Source organism: Rhinolophus sinicus, linkage group LG14 (genome assembly GCF_036562045.2).
Source record: "Rhinolophus sinicus isolate RSC01 linkage group LG14, ASM3656204v1, whole genome shotgun sequence".
Taxonomy (NCBI): Eukaryota; Metazoa; Chordata; class Mammalia; order Chiroptera; family Rhinolophidae; genus Rhinolophus; species Rhinolophus sinicus.
In genome coordinates, this window is record NC_133763.1 from 55111191 (window position 1) to 55128793 (window position 17603).

The window sequence follows — 17603 nt, forward strand, 5'->3', positions numbered from 1 at the left end:
GTCTTCAATTAGGGGAGAGAGATGAATGCAGAGAAGAAGGAAATGCAAACAGTAACTGAAAATGTGACTCAGCCCATAGAAGTTATGAAATATGAAAAGTCTGATCTGCCTGAGAACGACCTATTAGTGTGTTTCTCCTGCCTAAATCCAACCCTGCTTTGCTGCACACTGATTCATCAAAAAGAGATCATTACCTGAGTGGATGAGCCCAAACGAGGTGTTTTAGATTTCTCATTTTATTTTTTGTTTGAAGTACAGAAATAGGATTTACTTCTGTTACAGGTCTACTTACTGGGATTCATTACTCCCCATGGACTGACTACCTTTGCTTAGAAAAGTCTGAATGAGAGGATGGGAAAACGTGTGTAAGTGGGATGTGATTAATAAAATTTGTGGAAAGTTGGAATTCTGCATTCATTAATTCAAATATTTCTCCTAAGATCTCCCCTTTCTAGACATATAACTTATTGATTTTTCACTTTATCTTCTGGCATCAAAGTCAGAGTAGGAAAGGCCTAAGCACTGTTTTGGTAACAGAGTTGTTTGGCTAGGCTGACATTGGAGAGGTCATTTCCAGCATCTGAATCAAAAGAAACAATACTTTGAGGCAGTCTCAGATTTGAGTGTGCACCAAATTGCTGGGCTCCACCCCACTGTCTCTGATTCACTAGATCCATAGTAGGATCCCATCATTTGTATTTGTTTCACAGGTGATGCTGGTGCAATTGGAGCAGAGCTCACACTTGGAGAACGAGCTTCAAATTAGGACATGGGATTTCCCTGAAATGCTAACACCAAACGGCTACCACATAGGTTTAAACTGGGAAGTGAAAAGTCCTGAAAACTGGCAGGGGCCACCCTCCTTCCAGTGCGAGCACACACGGGTGGAAAGCAAACCCCGCCACACCCCTCCGCCCTCTTCCCCATAACCACGCCCCTCCGCCCCAGCTTCCTCATTGGGCCCTCTGGCCCGTCCTCACGCCCCGCCTGTTCCTTGACAGGGACGCACTTTACGCTTACGCCACGTTACGCACTGCGGGGGGGGGGGAGGGCATGGTGTGGTCCGTATGCTTGCTTCTGCCTGTCGCCCGCCTCCTGCTGGTGCGGAGACCGTACTGTCTCGGCCTGTGTCTTTGGGCTGCCACTGGACACCCGAAGAGTCCACACAGTCACTGGGGTCATTCACATATACAAACACAAAAGCGAGCAGTTTGAAGACCGAGAAGCAGGGCAATAACCCTCCGTGGTCTGTCTTCCCCTCTCCGGACTGTTTTGCAGAGCTGGCACCTCCCATGACTGAGGACACCCCTCCTAACAAACCCCAGGACACGTTGCTTGCACCACCCCTATTTATTGTCATCACACAAGTAGGGCACTGAGTGAGGATTGTGTGTGCGTATATGAGTGTGTGCGGATTATTTCCTACTTGAATAATTTTACAGTTACATCTCAGGCACATGTAGGGCGGACAATCCATTAGGCACCATAGGTGCAGGGCTGACAATACCTGCTCACGAAAATATTTTCATTTCTTCTAAAATTAGAAGAAAAAATAAACTTTTAGGTGGACGAAAATGTTATACTAATGCATTAATCTTTATATAATTTTAATGATGTTATTTTTGTTATTTTTATGGAGAGGCCCAGGAAGGCAAACGTGCCTAAGGCCCACAAGAGGCAATGGAGACCCGGCTACAGGTAGCAAACAGACCTCCCCAGTTATTTGTATGTACTTAAAAAATAATAATAATAATTTATTTATTTATTTATTTTTTGCCAACAGCCAGACACATTTCCAAGTGGTTTCTGGCTATTAGTTCATGTAATCCTCATAACACGTCTGTGAACTATTTTTATTCTAATTCTACCCATGGATATATTGACTCACCTAAAGTTTAAACGAATGTGTCCCGTGTCATACAGTTAATAAATGGCAGAGGGGATTTTGACCCAGGAAATTTAGCACCAGGGTCCCTGCTGAAACCCAATACACTAAAGACATGATCTTTTGGTAACTCTAAGCAATTAATACAAATAACAGCAGGTAAAATTTAGACCAAATTCCAGCCAGGCTCCTCTGAGCCCTCTTCTGGACTTGGCCTATAAACACTTAGATAACAAACACTAACATAGCTTCTAACAGCTCAAGGCTGTTTCCCTAGGATGACCCCAATCTCTCCCTCTTAAAGTCCCTGCTTTAAGTCAAGACCAACCATTCTTTATTTTTTTTCTTCTTTTCTATTCTTTCCCTTTTATTGGGGGGCAGGGGGAGTGGGGGGGTGGGAAGATCACCTTGACTATTTTTGCTCAACATGAATTTTACAATGCTTTGCCAAAAATCCATCAAGGTTTTGTGGCACGACATAGAATTTTTAGGTTATTTTGGAATTAATAAACATTTTGGCATATTGAATCATCACAAAACATAAATATTATGTAGCCATCTCTTAATTTAAGTGGTTCTTGTTTTGTATCCTTCAATGACATTTTATAGTCTCATTCATATAGATCAGATTTTTTTTTTTCTGATCTTGCCTTAGAATCCTTAGGATCTGTTGTACTGTTATGAGTGATGTCTGGTTTTTCTATATCAATTCCAGATAGGTCAGTGCTAATGTATAGACAGTGCTAATGTATAGAATTTTATGCGGTGCTCATATATCTACCAACCCTGTTGAGCTCTATTAAATCTGTTTATAGATTCTCATGGATTTTAACAATGGTATATTACGTTCAAACAATAAAGATAACATCTTTCCTTATTGAATCCTTCTCCTTGTTAGTTCTTGTCCTTGTCTCATGATATTGGCTGGGCCCTTGATGACGTGTTGAATAGGAGTAGTACCACTCACCTTTGTCTTTGTTAACTCTGGGAATCCTTCTAAAACTGATTATTAAATGTTATACTCACTGTAGCTACTCCTTCTGAAGTATTATTAAATAGCTACTCCTCATTCTAGTCTATGGAAAAAGTGTATGATGAAAGGGTGTTATATTCTAGCAAATACTTTCCCAGGATCTGTGGAGATGACCACATAGTTTTTCTCTAGTAATAGCTTTCACTGGCAGGTTTATGATGTTATATGTTTCTTCCATTCTTGGAATAAACACTACACAACATACTATTATTTTTTAAATAATATGGCCTCTTGGTTTCCATTTGCTTTTTAAAAAGTGCTTATTTTTATGAATGCTCATAAGATAAGAGTATAATTTTGTCTCTTGTCTCTTCCTTTGTTTTTTTTTTTTGTTCCTGTCCAGTTCAGATAATAAGGTTATACATTTTCAAAAGAAAAAACAGGAAGAGAGCTATTTTGTTTTATTGAGACAGCTTCTGCTAAATAGGGATTATCAATTCCGTAAATTTCTCTAAAACCTGTAAAACCCAACTGAGCAGTAGTCATCTGGGTGAAGGGTATCTTATGTTTCCTTGTGATCAACTTGCTCATTCACTTGTTTATTGCGCAATGTTTTCTTGAAAATTATCCTTTTATGTTAAGTTTAATTGTTTGTAAATGTTATTTATAGCATTCTCATGGTTCTTAATATCTCCCTTTTGGTAGCTGCTTTCCCTTCTTTATACCGGTGGTTATCTACAGAACTTGGGTTCAAGACGCTTCCCTCCTCCAGGGGTTAATCTTTGCCTTCATTAGGCACTAGGTGGCGCTACCAACCCGCGTCACTTTAATTTCAAGACACTGGGATTCTGTACCCTAAGTAGGCCTGTGGTTAAACCCATGAGGCAAATTTCCTCTATCCTCCTCCTCAGAGCCCTGCCCAGACGAGAGGGTTTTCTTCTTAGGAAGTTTTTCAAACATTTTTCCCCCCAGCCTACGCTTTTTCAAAGAGAAACCAAATGTGTTCAATATTTTACAGTTTTAATTTTTTTAAACATCAGCCCCTGCAAGATTTGTCATTGAATGTAACTGACATTATTGGCTTCCTTCTGAGACGTGCAATCCTAGGAAACAACAAAGGTTAAAGACATCCCCACCCATCCTTTATATTCCGACAATGGCTTATTGCAAGGAACCAATGCTTCCTTCTATGACTTAGGTAAGACTCAGGGATGAATTCTTTGTTTACCTACCACAGGGCCAAACATGGATCCTGCAAATTCCCATTCTGTGCCTCATAAATGATGAGCTGAACTAAAGTCCTCACAATCAGAACAATATGTTTGTCAACCAAACTTCATGTTTCCTCCATGCCCCCAAGACCCCTGACGCTAACCCACCCTCACTCAGCCTCAATAAGGGTCCCTCCTGAGAACTGGATGACCTCAGGGTAAAACATTCTCTGATCTGCTATCCAATCAAGTCTGTCCTTTCTAGTCTTAAATCTTCCCTATAAAGAAAATCCCTTTTGCCTAACGCTTGAGAAGCTTACAGATCTTATGCAACAGTCACCCTCCCCCTGTTGCAATAATCTCTTTCACCCCATTCATCATCCTATGGGAAAAAAATCTCTTCTTACCAAGCCTGGATCTGTTTTTTATTAAACACAATTCTTGGACTATTTTGTCTGACCTGTACTGTTTTTTGTGTGTGTTTTTTAAACTAAGGTCAGGTAGACGTGGAATGAACACTCCAGTTTGGGCCAATCCTCACCACTCCTCAATGTTATATCGTGGCCAGGTTCACCTTATTAAAACATAAAATTCAACCAAGTAAATCTGAAGACCCAGTTGGCTTTAATTAAGTAATTCATGACTCCAGCAGCAATCCATTTAGCAACCTGAAGGCTGCTCCGAGGGGGGTGGGGCAAGGGAGCTATTACCAAAAGAAAAGAAAGGTCTTGGGCAGAGACATCTTTTTTGTGGGTAGAGAACACAAAGGGTGGTATCATGCAGACGACAGCTTCTTTCCAGAGAGCGTGGAGAGGGACCCTGTGACAGATTGATTACTGGTGCTTGATCAGAAAGTTCTATTCTGGTTGATTAAGGTTATATTTCTGGGAGAGTTTGAAACCATAGTTAGATCAGGTATTAAATCTAGGTTTGGTATCATGGGCTTTTAGCATAAATGATGCCAGTTTGGCCCTGTGGTTTTTCTTTAACGATCTATTCACACACTTAAATTAGCGTTTTGGTCCCTTATATCCATTATTTAAATCCTATAAACCCAATGATTACATTTGGGCACAAATGGTCAAGTATTATTAACCTGATGTTCTTATTTCGCTATTTATATTTGTCCTGTGTTGGACATAAATCCGACCACAAAGGTCTTGTGTTTCCAGGCATTGTATCTTAGTCACAGAATGATCACATATATTTCTACAAATAGGTGACCTTTGCACAGTGAAATCTCATGGGGAGGAAAACATCTGAGTAAAGTTAAAAGAAATCATCACACCTCAAGTGATTGCATACCAGAGCTTTGGTTCTCAGTTGGTGGCTTTCAACTTTACCCAAAATGGAAATATATTAACATTCTCAACTAGTAAATGAATAAAGATGTGGAACTGGTAACGCTAATAAAGCCAACAAAGAAAGCCAGTGGCAATGCTAATATAAACTGATAAATAACAAATGACCCTGGACAAAGAACCGAGAGTGTTTTTAAAAATAAGAGAAGGGATTGAAGGAAAACGTTTGCCTTTGGTGCCCTGTGTTTTATTCTGCCACTCACTCCTCCCCTGCAGGTGAAAACCAGAGCTCCAGAGCACACTTCTCAAACATAGCATACGCAGATTACCTGGGGACCTTGTTGACATGCAGTCTGCTTTGTAGATGTGGGGCCGAGCCCAGGACTCCGCATTTCTAACCACCTCCTGGGTGACTTGCTGCTGCTGGTCCAGCGTCCACAATTTGAGTAGCCAGGCCCTAGTGGAAAGGAAGCCGATTGAATTAATTGGGAGCAAGTGTCAGTGGGAAGGGAGCCTGATCTGCCAGGACTCAGGCCAAGGAGAGTGGGGCTGCACAAGGCTGCACTTAAGAAAATTAGAGGATCTCTCAGAGGATGTGTTTTGGAAAAGCAGGATTGCAGCCAGCTGGGCAATGGCAGGGAGACGAACCAAAGCATGCGTAAAATTTTGCAGCTCTACAGATAATCAAGTGCTCATGAAGTAATGTCAAGAGCTGAATAAAAAATAGCAACAGCTAATCAATTAGAATGACCACCTAACCTGTTTTTTGTTACACAAAGATCCAATCTCTGCTACTTTAGATATGTATCTTGTTTTTCTGTAAAATGAACAAAAATAGAAATATTTAACCAGGGTTTATGATTAAGCAAATACCTATAAAGCAAGTTAGCAATTATTCTGAAAATTGCTACATTGGATAAATTGGGAATAAAGAAGAAATGATGCAGTTGGATACATCTTCAGATTTCCTCAATATGGAAATGAGAAAACAAATTAATTATTTGGTGAAACAAAGGCATGAGTGCAGGGGTACGGTCTTATGGGCCTGCCTGCCTCCTGCAGCGACTGCCCTGATTTACTGAGGGGGGCGGGGCAAAGGAGGGTTAGAAACAATACTGTTAAGGGAGGACGACTCTGAAGAAAGGAGAGTGTGGAAGAACTACATAAGCCGATTTCAGCCAAATATGAAGCTAACACTTCAGAATAAAGCTATTGAACATCAGATTTTCACTTTAATATTTTAAAAAATCATTTCACTAGTTATACTGAGATCTCTGACCCTCCTCTGTGGCTAAACTGAATATATGATAATTTCCAACACGAAGGAGTGTAGCCATATAAACGAACAAATTCCTTCTTTCTTACCTCCCTTTCAAGCCGTGCTAACTTTGCTTTCTCTCTGAGGTTTTATTGCCCGTCCTTTATTTTTTTAACGCTATATTTCTGCATTGTGCCTAAAGTGGAAACCACTGTTCTCGGAATTCCCTGGATGGCCGCAATCACCTATTTCTTTTCAGTTCTTCCTTCCCCCAACCCCTCACTAGTTCATCGAGATTCAAAGGTAAAGACACACTGATGCCTTGCCGCCCTGCTTCCGACTTCCGGATAAACTGACCCTAGAAAATTCACGACGTGGCAAAAGTGCAGGAAAGGCACTATGTACAAACTTTTTTGGGCGCGACAAAGACAGTGTGTCATTGGTTAAAACTGCAGCTTCAACTCAACCAGTGCTAATGCAAATTTTGTATTCCTATGTTCTGATTGGGCAGAGCCAATTTTCTTGACGTTATTCTAAATAACCACCAATCAGACACAAGACTTTAGCTTATCCTCAAATTTGCATGCGAGGTTCTATATAAAAGGGACACGGCACACATACCGCACGTACTTTCCTTTTTGTTCTTTCCATTTCTGTCGGAGTCCGCCACACCATGCCCGAGCCGGCCAAGTCCGCGCCCGCCCCGAAGAAGGGCTCCAAGAAGGCGGTGACCAAGGCGCAGAAGAAGGACGGCAAGAAGCGCAAGCGCAGCCGCAAGGAGAGCTACTCGGTGTACGTGTACAAGGTGCTGAAGCAGGTGCACCCGGACACGGGCATCTCGTCCAAGGCCATGGGCATCATGAACTCCTTCGTCAACGACATCTTCGAGCGCATCGCGGGCGAGGCGTCGCGCCTGGCGCATTACAACAAGCGCTCGACCATCACGTCCCGGGAGATCCAGACGGCCGTGCGCCTGCTGCTGCCCGGGGAGCTGGCCAAGCACGCCGTGTCCGAGGGCACCAAGGCCGTCACCAAGTACACCAGCTCCAAGTGAGTGCCTATGTAGCACCCTTTAATCAAAAGGCTCTTTTCAGAGCCACCCACGTTTTCACAACAGAGCTTTGTACTGGCCTGTTCCGTCCTGGGAGCGGTTTTTAATGAGCTATGACGGTCACACTAAACAGGCCCTGCCAGCTTTCTGGATCACGGCCCAGGTTCCCAGCAGTACAGAACTTAGGCTGCAAGTCAGGGCTGACTCCCCAAGCTGTTGGGGCTCCTGGTCATCTTTTTAAAGGTTTCATGGGCTGTGGGCTAGTGGCAGCGCTTCATCAATCTCCTACAACAGCCATAAATGGTCCGGTCTCCGTTTTATCTAAAGCACCGATCCGGTGCCTCAAGCAAGCCACAGCAACGTTTGAAATTCCCGCCCTAGAAGCGGAACTTCCCTCTTGGGGACGAGGCGGTTCTCCCCCCACGGTCTGGTCTACTGATTGTGTCTCACTTTCACTCCCCAGACCCCAATCCCTACACTTGGGGCCGTTGAGTCCTGGTCTACCGTTCTATGGAAAGTTTACAATCGACTAGGCTGGGCGGCTGCTGCTCTCCATTTTGGGAACGGCCATTAACTTGGATTTATCTCTTTCCTGATCTATAAAAGTCGGCTCGTCCTTGAGTTTCTTTTTCATGTCAAAGCATAATTCCCTCCCCAGCTTCTAACTCGTTTCACAAACTGAATTCTCAGTGTTAAATCAACTCACTAGTGTGACAGGCAAATGATCGTACAGCTGAGGCCCACCTCTGCTCCAGTTCTTGGGGATTCTGTTCTCCAGTGTTTGACGTCATCCCTCCGGCTTGTTCTCTGCTCGCTCAAATAAGAGCAACACACTGGTAGCTGGCGAGGGAAGGCGTTAAAGACGTCCTGGAAGTTACACCCTCACACTTGCATAACTCCGCAGCATACTCACCTAACCAAACAAACGGCATTGGCCAAAAAAATGACCTTGTCTGCACACCAATACTAAGCCCAGGATACCACCACGCGGTAAAAAGTTAAAAAAGAGCTATTTGTGATGCTAACTTTCACTTTAATAACGTACCAGAAAAAGTTTATAGACGTCATGAAACAAAACCCAACGTATGCAGAAATACACAGACAGACTCTTTCAAGTGAAAGAATAGGTGGCCCTGAAAAGGGCCTTTGTTTTTGCTGCAAAAAGCGAGCTTGCGAGTTCGGACTCAGCCCCCGAAGCCGTACAGGGTGCGGCCCTGGCGCTTGAGCGCGTAGACCACGTCCATGGCGGTGACCGTCTTGCGCTTGGCGTGCTCCGTGTAGGTGACGGCGTCCCGGATCACGTTCTCCAGGAACACCTTCAGCACCCCGCGGGTCTCCTCGTAGATGAGCCCGGAGATGCGCTTGACGCCCCCACGCCGGGCAAGGCGCCGGATGGCGGGTTTGGTGATACCCTGGATATTGTCACGCAAGACCTTGCGGTGGCGCTTTGCACCACCCTTTCCGAGCCCCTTGCCACCCTTGCCGCGACCAGACATCTCTACACAAACTCGCTGAGCTCCTAACGATACTGAAAGCACTGCTGCTCAGCACTTTTATAGGGTCATGGCGGACCTGATTGGAAACCACAAGTGCAGAGGCGGGAACCTACTTAGTTCCCGCCTTTCTCTCCTTTGTCCAGTGCTCAGAGCTGTGCAGACCCAATGTTGAATCTGAAGGGACCATGGACCCAGGGGCTGCGACTTGGTCAATGCTCCTCCATATGGATATGTGCGTAGGTGTTTGCGTATAATACTTGTAGCATTAAGTGGGAAAAAATTCATACTTTCCACAAAGAAGCCTGACACTGATCCTTCAGATTTCCCAAAATATTAATTTATTAGTCAATACACTTCCCTTACAAGACATTTATAAGAGATAATCTGCAAATTGTTTAAAGTGACATCTGTAAATCATCAGCCACTCAACATTAATTATTATGACACTACAGTGTTATGGAGGCCCTGAACTCCTCCCTCAATATGTGCCCCCCAAGACAGCCTGACAGCATCCCGATTTGCTAAAACCTCCTGTGAGGTCATTTTTTTTAAAAAAAATAATTTTCCTCCAAATTAACAGCGACAGATTAACAGGAGAAAATTAAATTTTAATATGTGCATACGGGGAATTCATATAAGCAGGAAAATCCCAACGACAGGCAAAATACGGTATATCTATCATTTTGGACATAGGAAAAAGTGGGGAAGGGGTCTGGGATTTCAAAGAGGAAATAGGCAATTCAGAGGTAGAGAAAGTGGCAAACACTCTTGCTAGGCAACTTAGAACCGAGAGGACAGAAAGAAATCTAGTGGACAGATTTTTGCATTGACCGTTCCTGTCTACCATACTTAATTCACATGTGCTAAAAATGTGCTAAAATGATTATGCTAAGGTTCCCTGCCTGCAGCAGGTCTTTCTGTCTGAATCTCTTTAACAAGGAAAGGGAAATTCTTCCTGAGATTGTTGGGCTTTAATTAACTTCAACTCAAAATTGTCTGTAGGCCAGGGTGTCACATTTCAGGTAGACTTGTTCCTGACCCCATTTCCCTTGAGGACTCCTCAAAATAATATTTAACTCATCATTCATTCCCTTGATGAGGTCCAGCTGACTTTTGGTAGATTTTCTTTTCCTTCATGGTCTGTGAGGAGGAGGAGGAGGACCAAGTTCATCACAGCTGAGTTTACAGTGTATGGAAAGAAGTTCCACAGTGAATTTCTTAATCTGAGATATGCAGACGGCATTCAGAGCCTCTGTATACATAGAACAGAAATTCCATCTTTATTCTTACTGTCCCCCACCTGAACCTAAGCATTTCCTCTGTTTATGAATGCAGGCAACAAATAGTTTAATTGGCAGAAATTGTGCTGTATTCATATCAGGATGTATTTGCAGCTGTCAAGATCTCAAAAATATCGTTTAAACATAGTACGCCATCTAAATTGTAATTCTTGGTCTCATGGGAAATCTTATGTATTTAATGCATTGATAAAGAAGTACTATGTTAGTACTTCACCAATTTGGGTTTTTCATAAGCTTAATAATGGTATTTTAATGTAAATGTTTTGCTTTGTAATCCTATGTATATTTTCCGAAACATTTACAAATATTATTCTGGGAAGGGACCCATAAGCTTTATCAGTTTCATGAAAAGAGACCATGACACAAAAGTGGTTAAGAATCACTCTTCCGTAAAATCCTGAATGCACTGAAAGTCTCTGGATATCAAGAATGTGCAGAAAATTGCATGAGGAAAACTGACAATGTTTCAATAAAAATCAGGTTAGTTACAATACTCTGACAGAGGTGTGAAAGGAAAGTGACGCTGATTTTCTGCACTTCTACACACTAAGAAGGTCACTGCCTCTCCTTGTCTTAGAGAGTTTTCTTGGAGAATGAGTGTGTCTGAGTTTTCACTCTTCCCTTAGAAATGAAGTTTTTCTGGGGATTAAGCCCAGTCTTCAGTTTTTACGATGTAGAGATATCTCCTAGGTTGTGGGCCAAATAATCTGCAGATAAGTAAAAAATGTACCCGTAAAATTAGTATTGTAGTTTCTCACAAGACATACCAAAGGTTGTCTCAAGAGATAAGCTTGTTGTTTCTTCTACTTTGTGCTTGAAGATGTGTGAGATTGTTTTTCCCTGACTGTAGTCGCTTTTGTTCTAACTTACATGTATGTAAATTTTTATGCTTACTCAATAATAAATTGTGTTCTTTCTCTTCTATTTTGATATAGAAATGTCTCTTTTTTTTTGACAGAACTGTTTTATTTCTCCAACATGTGAAGGGGACAGACAGCCCCCTAGTTTTTATATTCCTTTATCACATCTAAGAGGAATGTGCTTGCTGCAACATGAATTCTCTGCCTGTTAATGTGAGGATTCAAACTCTCTAAGAAGAGGCATATTTGAGGCACTCAGACCTCAATGGCAGATTATTTCCTAATCGCTCTGCACCTTCAATGAATGATAAGGCCCCAACCGGTCAGGCTAGGCTCTCATTCAGTTTCAAATGAACAAGTGTCAAGCAATACTGCATGGACAGCCCTATGCGAAGTGTGGTAGCACAGAGAACAAGCATTCAGGCAGCAGCTAGACAGCAGAATAAAGGCCTGGAACGGGACTGAGGACACACTTGTGTTCTGGGTCCACACAGACTCCCTGTGCGTACTTGTGCACGTTTCTTTATATAAACGACTCCTCTATGAGACCATTGGTTGTTTACAGGCTACTAGGAAGATTTGAAAGTGGATACGTATGCAGATAATATGAAGCATATTATAATAGCCCGTAGAGAAATCAGTATAGCAGTTGAGAAGAGGGGGAGATCTGACGCACATTAAGAGACTGGGAATGACATATATAAACACTTCAAAGTATGTCATTTGATCAGTTTGATGTATACATTGACTTTAAAATAGGGTGAGTAGCAGGAAAAGGAAAAGGGAAGAAAAACCTGGAAAAATGTACTGTGAAATGTTAGACGGTTTCCCCAAGACCATGTAACTCATAAGCTGCAAGACGAAACTCAAATGCATATCAGTGTGTTTTGCAAATCCCACGCTTCTTCTACTAAACCACCTGCCAGAATGGTGACTGAACACCATAGAAAAAACTTTGAATGCTAAAGTGCTTATTCTTCAATTAGAAAACTACAGGACTATGAGCTATAGAAATCTGAAGCTCACCTGAGGAATAGTTCATTGAGAACAATAAACAGGATGAATTACAGACAGACTGAGAGGTGGTAGGGGCCCATAAAAAGGCTGTGAGAATAGCCAGTCCAGACAAGAAACAAGAGCCAGAATTACAACCATAATGGGGGAAATAAAAGAGGAGAGAGGAATTTAGGAAGAATTCACTGAACTTGGTGACTCCCTGGATTTGGTGACAATGAAAATGGGAGAGTTGAATTTTTGTGTGTGCCAGGTAATAGAAGAATGGTGTTGTTGATAGAACCTCTGAGATATCAGCAGGTAGGTTATCTTTTGATTGTAAACTACTTAGATGATGTTGGTCACGTTGAGAGTCTGATGTAGATGGACTAGCAGATCTCCAGCAAGTACCCAGAAATGTAAGTTTGTCATTTAGGGAAGAAGACAGACCTGAAGGGTCTTCCCAAAAGCTTGTGAACATTTAAAAACCTGACCCTCCCCTAAAGAAGCAATGTAAGTAAAAGACTTATTTTTTATTTTTTTACCCATAAAAGGGTCCCACTGTCTTTCATGCCTTTTCCTGGATGTTCCCAGCCATCAGCGATTGAGCACAGGCCAAGCTTCCCTGTCAAGAGAACTATTGACTGTTGAGTTTCCCCCTTTCCTAAAGAAATCTTGAATGATTGAAACCCAAAAAGAGCTCAACTTCCACACCACCACAACAAGCTCTCATCAAGCGTTTTCAGACAAAATAATGACTTTTCTCTCAGACATTGCTATTATTGCAAGCACCCCTTACTACCCTTCTTGTAGAGAAATCCTGAAAGAGCCTGTGTTATTTCTCCTCATATGAAAGAGATTTTCTGGGTAAATCTCAATGAAAATACATCAGTCGCTGAGCTGTGGGAGAAGCCAGGAATGTCCCCAGCATTACTAGAGACCAAGCCCCTGAGGACACAAAGGGAAGTATTTAAATTTTAAACGAAAATCAGCAAGTTGTCTCTCCCACCTCTGAATCTCTCAGTGACCCTGGCTTTTGACACAGGCTGGAGCCAAACTGATAATAACTGGAGGGAAAAGTTATGAAGCTCTCAAAGCTTGAGCTCTCCCAGAACATTGTACAGTATAATTGGTGTCATTCCTCCCAGAGAAATTTTAATTTTGTGGCTTTACTGAATTGTAACAAACACAATTCGGGACAGAACTGACACTAGGAAGCTGTCAAGCCGGAAGAGTGAGCTGGGAACCAATCAGCGTGCAGCACCGCTGTGTGTTTATATAGACACGATCCCCAGCCGTGGCACTTAACTCCCAGACTTAATTTTTTTTTTCTCTGTCAATTCAAACCAACAACCATGTCCGAAACCGCACCTGCTGTGACTCCTGCGCCTCCTGCAGAAAAGACGCCGGTGAAGAAGAAGGCTCGCAAGTCCACCGGGGCCGCCAAGCGCAAGGCGTCAGGACCCCCGGTGTCCGAGCTCATCACCAAGGCCGTGGGCGCCTCTAAGGAGCGCAGCGGCGTGTCGCTGGCCGCGCTCAAGAAGGCGCTGGCGGCCGCCGGCTACGACGTGGACAAGAACAACAGCCGCATCAAGCTGGGTCTCAAGACCCTGGTGAGCAAGGGCACCCTGGTCCAGACCAAGGGCACCGGCGCCTCGGGCTCCTTCAAGCTCAACAAGAAGGCGGCCTCCGGGGAGTCCAAGCCCAAACCCAAGAAGGCGGGCGCCGCCAAGCCCAGGAAGGCTGCCGGGGCGGCCAAGAAGCCCAAGAAGGCCGCGGGCTCGGCCACCCCCAAGAAGAGCGCCAAGAAGACCCCGAAGAAGGCGAAGAAGCCGGCGGCGGCTGCGGGAGCCAAGAAAGTGGCCAAGAGTCCGAAGAAGGCCAAGGCCGCCAAGCCCAAGAAGGCGGCTAAGAGCCCGTCCAAGGCCAAAGCCCCGAAGCCCAAGGCGGCCAAACCTAAAGCTGGGAAACCAAAGAAGGTGGCCCCCAAAAAGAAGTAAGGATTAAGGCGATCTGAGAACACAAAGGCTCTTTTCAGAGCCACCCAATGAATCTGATAAAAAGAGCTTCTAACACCCTTTTTGATGGCGTGGGGGAACGGAGGTGGGAATCTTTATACTTTAATTCTGACTAGACACCGCAGTGTAGCAATCCACAGAAAGGGTGGTTGGTGCTGGGAACAGCCTTTTGGGTTAAGGTGGGCACTCGGCGCCCTACTTTTTTTCACTAAGCCTTATTTATCCCTTAGCTTCAGCCCACTTGTTACAAGTGTGGATAGCCTCCCTTTTTATTGCCGGGTACTATTCACACACAAACATTCCCCCGCCCCCCGACTGCGAGTTTTGTTTTTTTGTTCCCTGCCTTAAACTGACACTTTTACAAAAATACAATATAGCACTGTTAGCAGGACTAGGCATCTAATGACACTTTACCAGTTATGTGGGAGTCACAGTAGTGCTATTATCACCTGCAAGTTGGCTACAAGATGGAAAACTGGACTGAGCTGTCCAGGTGTTTGTGAATCTCTTTCTAGGGTCCGTAGCTGACCATTACCTCTAGGCAGGCTGCAAGTGTTCAATAAATCACTGGGTAAGCCAGGCTGTGTGGCTCCTGCCAGGACCTTGGGTGTTTCCTGAAGTGCAGACCTATTTATTGACAAAGTTCCTGAAGGGCCTCCAGTGTTTACCGACCCCAGGATGGGGACTCCCTTAGGTGCTATGAGCCAAAGTAACAGAACCCCCATACTGCGTTGACCAAGGGAGGTTCAGGCCCCGCCTTTGTTGAAGAGGGCTTGTCTCAATGGTACCTGAGGAGCTCCAGCAAACAAGAGATTATTGTATTCGCTTTACCTGTGCAGAATGCCAGTCTTGCCTTAGCGATACGTTCTGCAGTGAGCTTAGGTTACTTACTGCGTAACAAATTCTCAATTCCTGGTATGAACTCCCAGATCAACACGCCAGGCCCAGGCAGTTAGGTGCCGAGCTCTGAAAGTGGCAACACTCGGTGCCAAAGGGACACCGGGAGACACGCCTGTCAGGCAAGGAAGGGTTCGGGGTTGGTGGACAGAGAAAGGAACTGGGAAGCCAGTGACATTGAAACAAAATGTCAACTGTCACCGATGGGTCCCTTTTTCTGCAAGATACCGACAATTCACTAACAGCTCTTCCGGTTGAAAGCGTAGGTGGCTCTGAAAAGAGCCTTTGGGTTGGTTTTAGGTTACCGCTCGGCAGTAAGAGCAGTTTATGCCCGCTCACCACGGATGCGGCGGGCCAGCTGGATGTCCTTGGGCATAATGGTGACGCGCTTGGCGTGGATGGCGCACAGGTTGGTGTCCTCGAACAGCCCCACCAGGTACGCCTCGCACGCCTCCTGCAGCGCCATCACGGCCGAGCTCTGGAAGCGCAGGTCCGTCTTGAAGTCCTGCGCGATCTCGCGCACCAGCCGCTGGAAGGGCAGCTTGCGGATCAGCAGCTCCGTGGATTTCTGGTAGCGCCGGATCTCGCGCAGCGCCACCGTGCCCGGGCGGTAGCGGTGCGGCTTCTTGACGCCGCCGGTGGCCGGGGCGCTCTTGCGGGCCGCCTTGGTGGCCAGCTGCTTGCGCGGCGCCTTCCCGCCGGTGGACTTCCGCGCAGTCTGCTTCGTACGAGCCATGACAACCTCTGAAGACCAGCTGGCTAAAGCTGAAAGCGGGAGCCTGCACCAGTTTATATAACGAGAGTCCTGCTATGATTGGGCCGGCCATCTGTCCATCATGGTTCGCTGGGACCGTATTGGAAACGGCGCCCCCTTCTTGATCACATGAGCCGGCGATGTGTTCAGACCGAAAATTAACATCTTCCTGTCACCCATCCTTGCAAATTCTGATATTTTCAGCCTTTTCTCGCCTCTAATGTATTCGTGTTTTCTTTACCTTTTCGGTGCTGAATTTAATACATATTACAACGACATATCTTGTTTACTGAATAAAAAATGTTAATTTCTAACACCTGAAACAGGTTTCTTGTTGATTTTTGAAAAGGCGCGCGCTAGCTGCAATTGGAGATTTTTTTTCAGCTTCAATGTTTTTTTTCTGTTTAAATTTAGCGAATCTTTAAATGTTTATGTAAACTAAGTAAACCCAGACCATTAACTCTGAATTTCACATTTGACACTAGAACTACATGAACATACTTTCCACTCACTATAGCATCTCATATAAAAGCACTCTATCCACTAAGTTTCAATTTCCACTGCGGTGTGTGCGAAATGGGGTTAAGAAAAAATCCTCAGACTTACACATGGTACAACTTTCCTATGTGCAAGCCTTTTTCAAGTCCCTCTGAAGCCCGGGTTAAGCTCGGCCTAAATGACAGGACTCCGGGGCAGATAACATCGCATTCCTGTTTACAAGTGATTAGGACCCAGCAGAGGTGGCGAAGGGCGAATTGCAGATGGGTAGCCCTATTAAGATGCAAAACAAGTGCTTTGAGAAACAACATTGAAAGGCGGCTTTATTGCTAGTAGGTTACTAACTACATTTGCATGTAAATATTCACCTCTGGCCAAGCATTGCTCTCTCCAATTGCTTTCTCACGGTTTCACAGAGGGCCGGCTGCCCTGATGGACATCATTACTTGTAAAACGAAAGTATCGCTGTATCCGTTCTAATTAGCTGATGGAACTTCAACAAATCTCACATGAATTAGTGTCACGTTTCTGTGGTGTTTCACTACTGACATCTAACGACCAACAGCGGTAAAGATTGTTTTCAATTATCGGCCTAAATTAAAGAACACGCGAGCCCTTTTAGTGAAAAGCTAGGTGGCTCTGAAAAGAGCCTTTGGTTTGGACTGGACATACTAGAGATGCCGCAAAGTAGGGGGACTTCTATTTGCCTTTGGCCTTGTGGTGGCTCTCGGTCTTCTTGGGCAGCAGCACGGCCTGGATATTGGGCAGGACGCCGCCCTGCGCGATGGTGACCTTGCCCAGCAGCTTGTTGAGCTCCTCGTCGTTGCGGATGGCCAGCTGCAGGTGGCGCGGGATGATGCGCGTCTTCTTGTTGTCGCGGGCCGCGTTGCCCGCCAGCTCCAGGATCTCGGCCGTCAGGTACTCCAGCACGGCCGCCAGGTACACGGGCGCGCCGGCCCCGACCCGCTCGGCGTAGTTGCCCTTGCGGAGCAGCCGGTGCACGCGACCCACGGGGAACTGCAGGCCGGCCCGCGACGAGCGCGTCTTGGCCTTAGCGCGCGCCTTACCGCCTTGTTTCCCACGTCCAGACATTCTCAGTGTAGGAAA

At 44.8% G+C, this 17603-nt stretch overlaps 6 protein-coding genes and 1 long non-coding RNA gene across 7 annotated transcripts in view; 3 read left to right on the plus strand and 4 right to left on the minus strand.

Moving 5' to 3' along the window:
- Window positions 1-1510, plus strand: part of LOC109435953 (histone H2B type 1-M) — a 7050-nt gene extending 5540 nt beyond the window's left edge. The window contains exon 2 of the mRNA XM_019714193.2: window positions 13-1510. The gene's annotated coding sequence lies outside the window, so the exon portion shown is untranslated. The remainder of the gene's footprint in view (window positions 1-12) is intronic.
- The window catches only part of LOC141568467 (uncharacterized), a 23196-nt gene extending 14566 nt beyond the window's left edge, over window positions 1-8630 (minus strand). The window contains exons 1-2 of the long non-coding RNA XR_012491606.1: window positions 8386-8630; window positions 5700-5827 (exon numbers count right to left, since the gene is read on the minus strand). This is a non-coding gene — a long non-coding RNA (uncharacterized LOC141568467). The remainder of the gene's footprint in view (window positions 1-5699; window positions 5828-8385) is intronic.
- LOC141568466 (histone H2B type 1-C/E/F/G/I) lies at window positions 7272-7697 on the plus strand. Its single transcript, XM_074318571.1, has one exon. The coding sequence runs from the start codon at window positions 7302-7304 to the stop codon at window positions 7680-7682; it is 381 nt and encodes a 126-aa protein (XP_074174672.1). The 5' UTR covers window positions 7272-7301; the 3' UTR covers window positions 7683-7697.
- A 61-nt stretch (window positions 8631-8691) lies between the features above and the next one.
- On the minus strand, window positions 8692-9574 carry LOC109435961 (histone H4). Its single transcript, XM_019714202.2, has one exon. The coding sequence runs from the start codon at window positions 9173-9175 to the stop codon at window positions 8864-8866; it is 312 nt and encodes a 103-aa protein (XP_019569761.1). The 5' UTR covers window positions 9176-9574; the 3' UTR covers window positions 8692-8863.
- Window positions 9575-13651: 4077 nt separating this feature from the next.
- LOC109435937 (histone H1.3) lies at window positions 13652-14813 on the plus strand. The gene has a single exon (XM_019714170.2). The coding sequence runs from the start codon at window positions 13685-13687 to the stop codon at window positions 14327-14329; it is 645 nt and encodes a 214-aa protein (XP_019569729.2). The 5' UTR covers window positions 13652-13684; the 3' UTR covers window positions 14330-14813.
- Window positions 14814-15507: 694 nt separating this feature from the next.
- LOC141568575 (histone H3.1) lies at window positions 15508-16275 on the minus strand. Its single transcript, XM_074318841.1, has one exon. The coding sequence runs from the start codon at window positions 15978-15980 to the stop codon at window positions 15570-15572; it is 411 nt and encodes a 136-aa protein (XP_074174942.1). The 5' UTR covers window positions 15981-16275; the 3' UTR covers window positions 15508-15569.
- A 635-nt stretch (window positions 16276-16910) lies between these two features.
- Window positions 16911-17598, minus strand: LOC109435950 (histone H2A type 1). Its single transcript, XM_019714189.2, has one exon. The coding sequence runs from the start codon at window positions 17586-17588 to the stop codon at window positions 17196-17198; it is 393 nt and encodes a 130-aa protein (XP_019569748.1). The 5' UTR covers window positions 17589-17598; the 3' UTR covers window positions 16911-17195.
- Window positions 17599-17603: the final 5 nt, after the last annotated feature.

Excerpts from the sequence above, each read along its gene's own strand:
- LOC109435950 (XM_019714189.2), bottom strand. The coding sequence starts at position 17,588 with ATGTCTGGACGTGGGAAACAAGGCGGTAAGGCGCGCGCTAAGGCCAAG.
- LOC109435961 (XM_019714202.2), bottom strand. The coding sequence starts at position 9,175 with ATGTCTGGTCGCGGCAAGGGTGGCAAGGGGCTCGGAAAGGGTGGTGCA.
- LOC141568575 (XM_074318841.1), bottom strand. The coding sequence starts at position 15,980 with ATGGCTCGTACGAAGCAGACTGCGCGGAAGTCCACCGGCGGGAAGGCG.
- LOC109435937 (XM_019714170.2), top strand. The coding sequence starts at position 13,685 with ATGTCCGAAACCGCACCTGCTGTGACTCCTGCGCCTCCTGCAGAAAAG.
- LOC141568466 (XM_074318571.1), top strand. The coding sequence starts at position 7,302 with ATGCCCGAGCCGGCCAAGTCCGCGCCCGCCCCGAAGAAGGGCTCCAAG.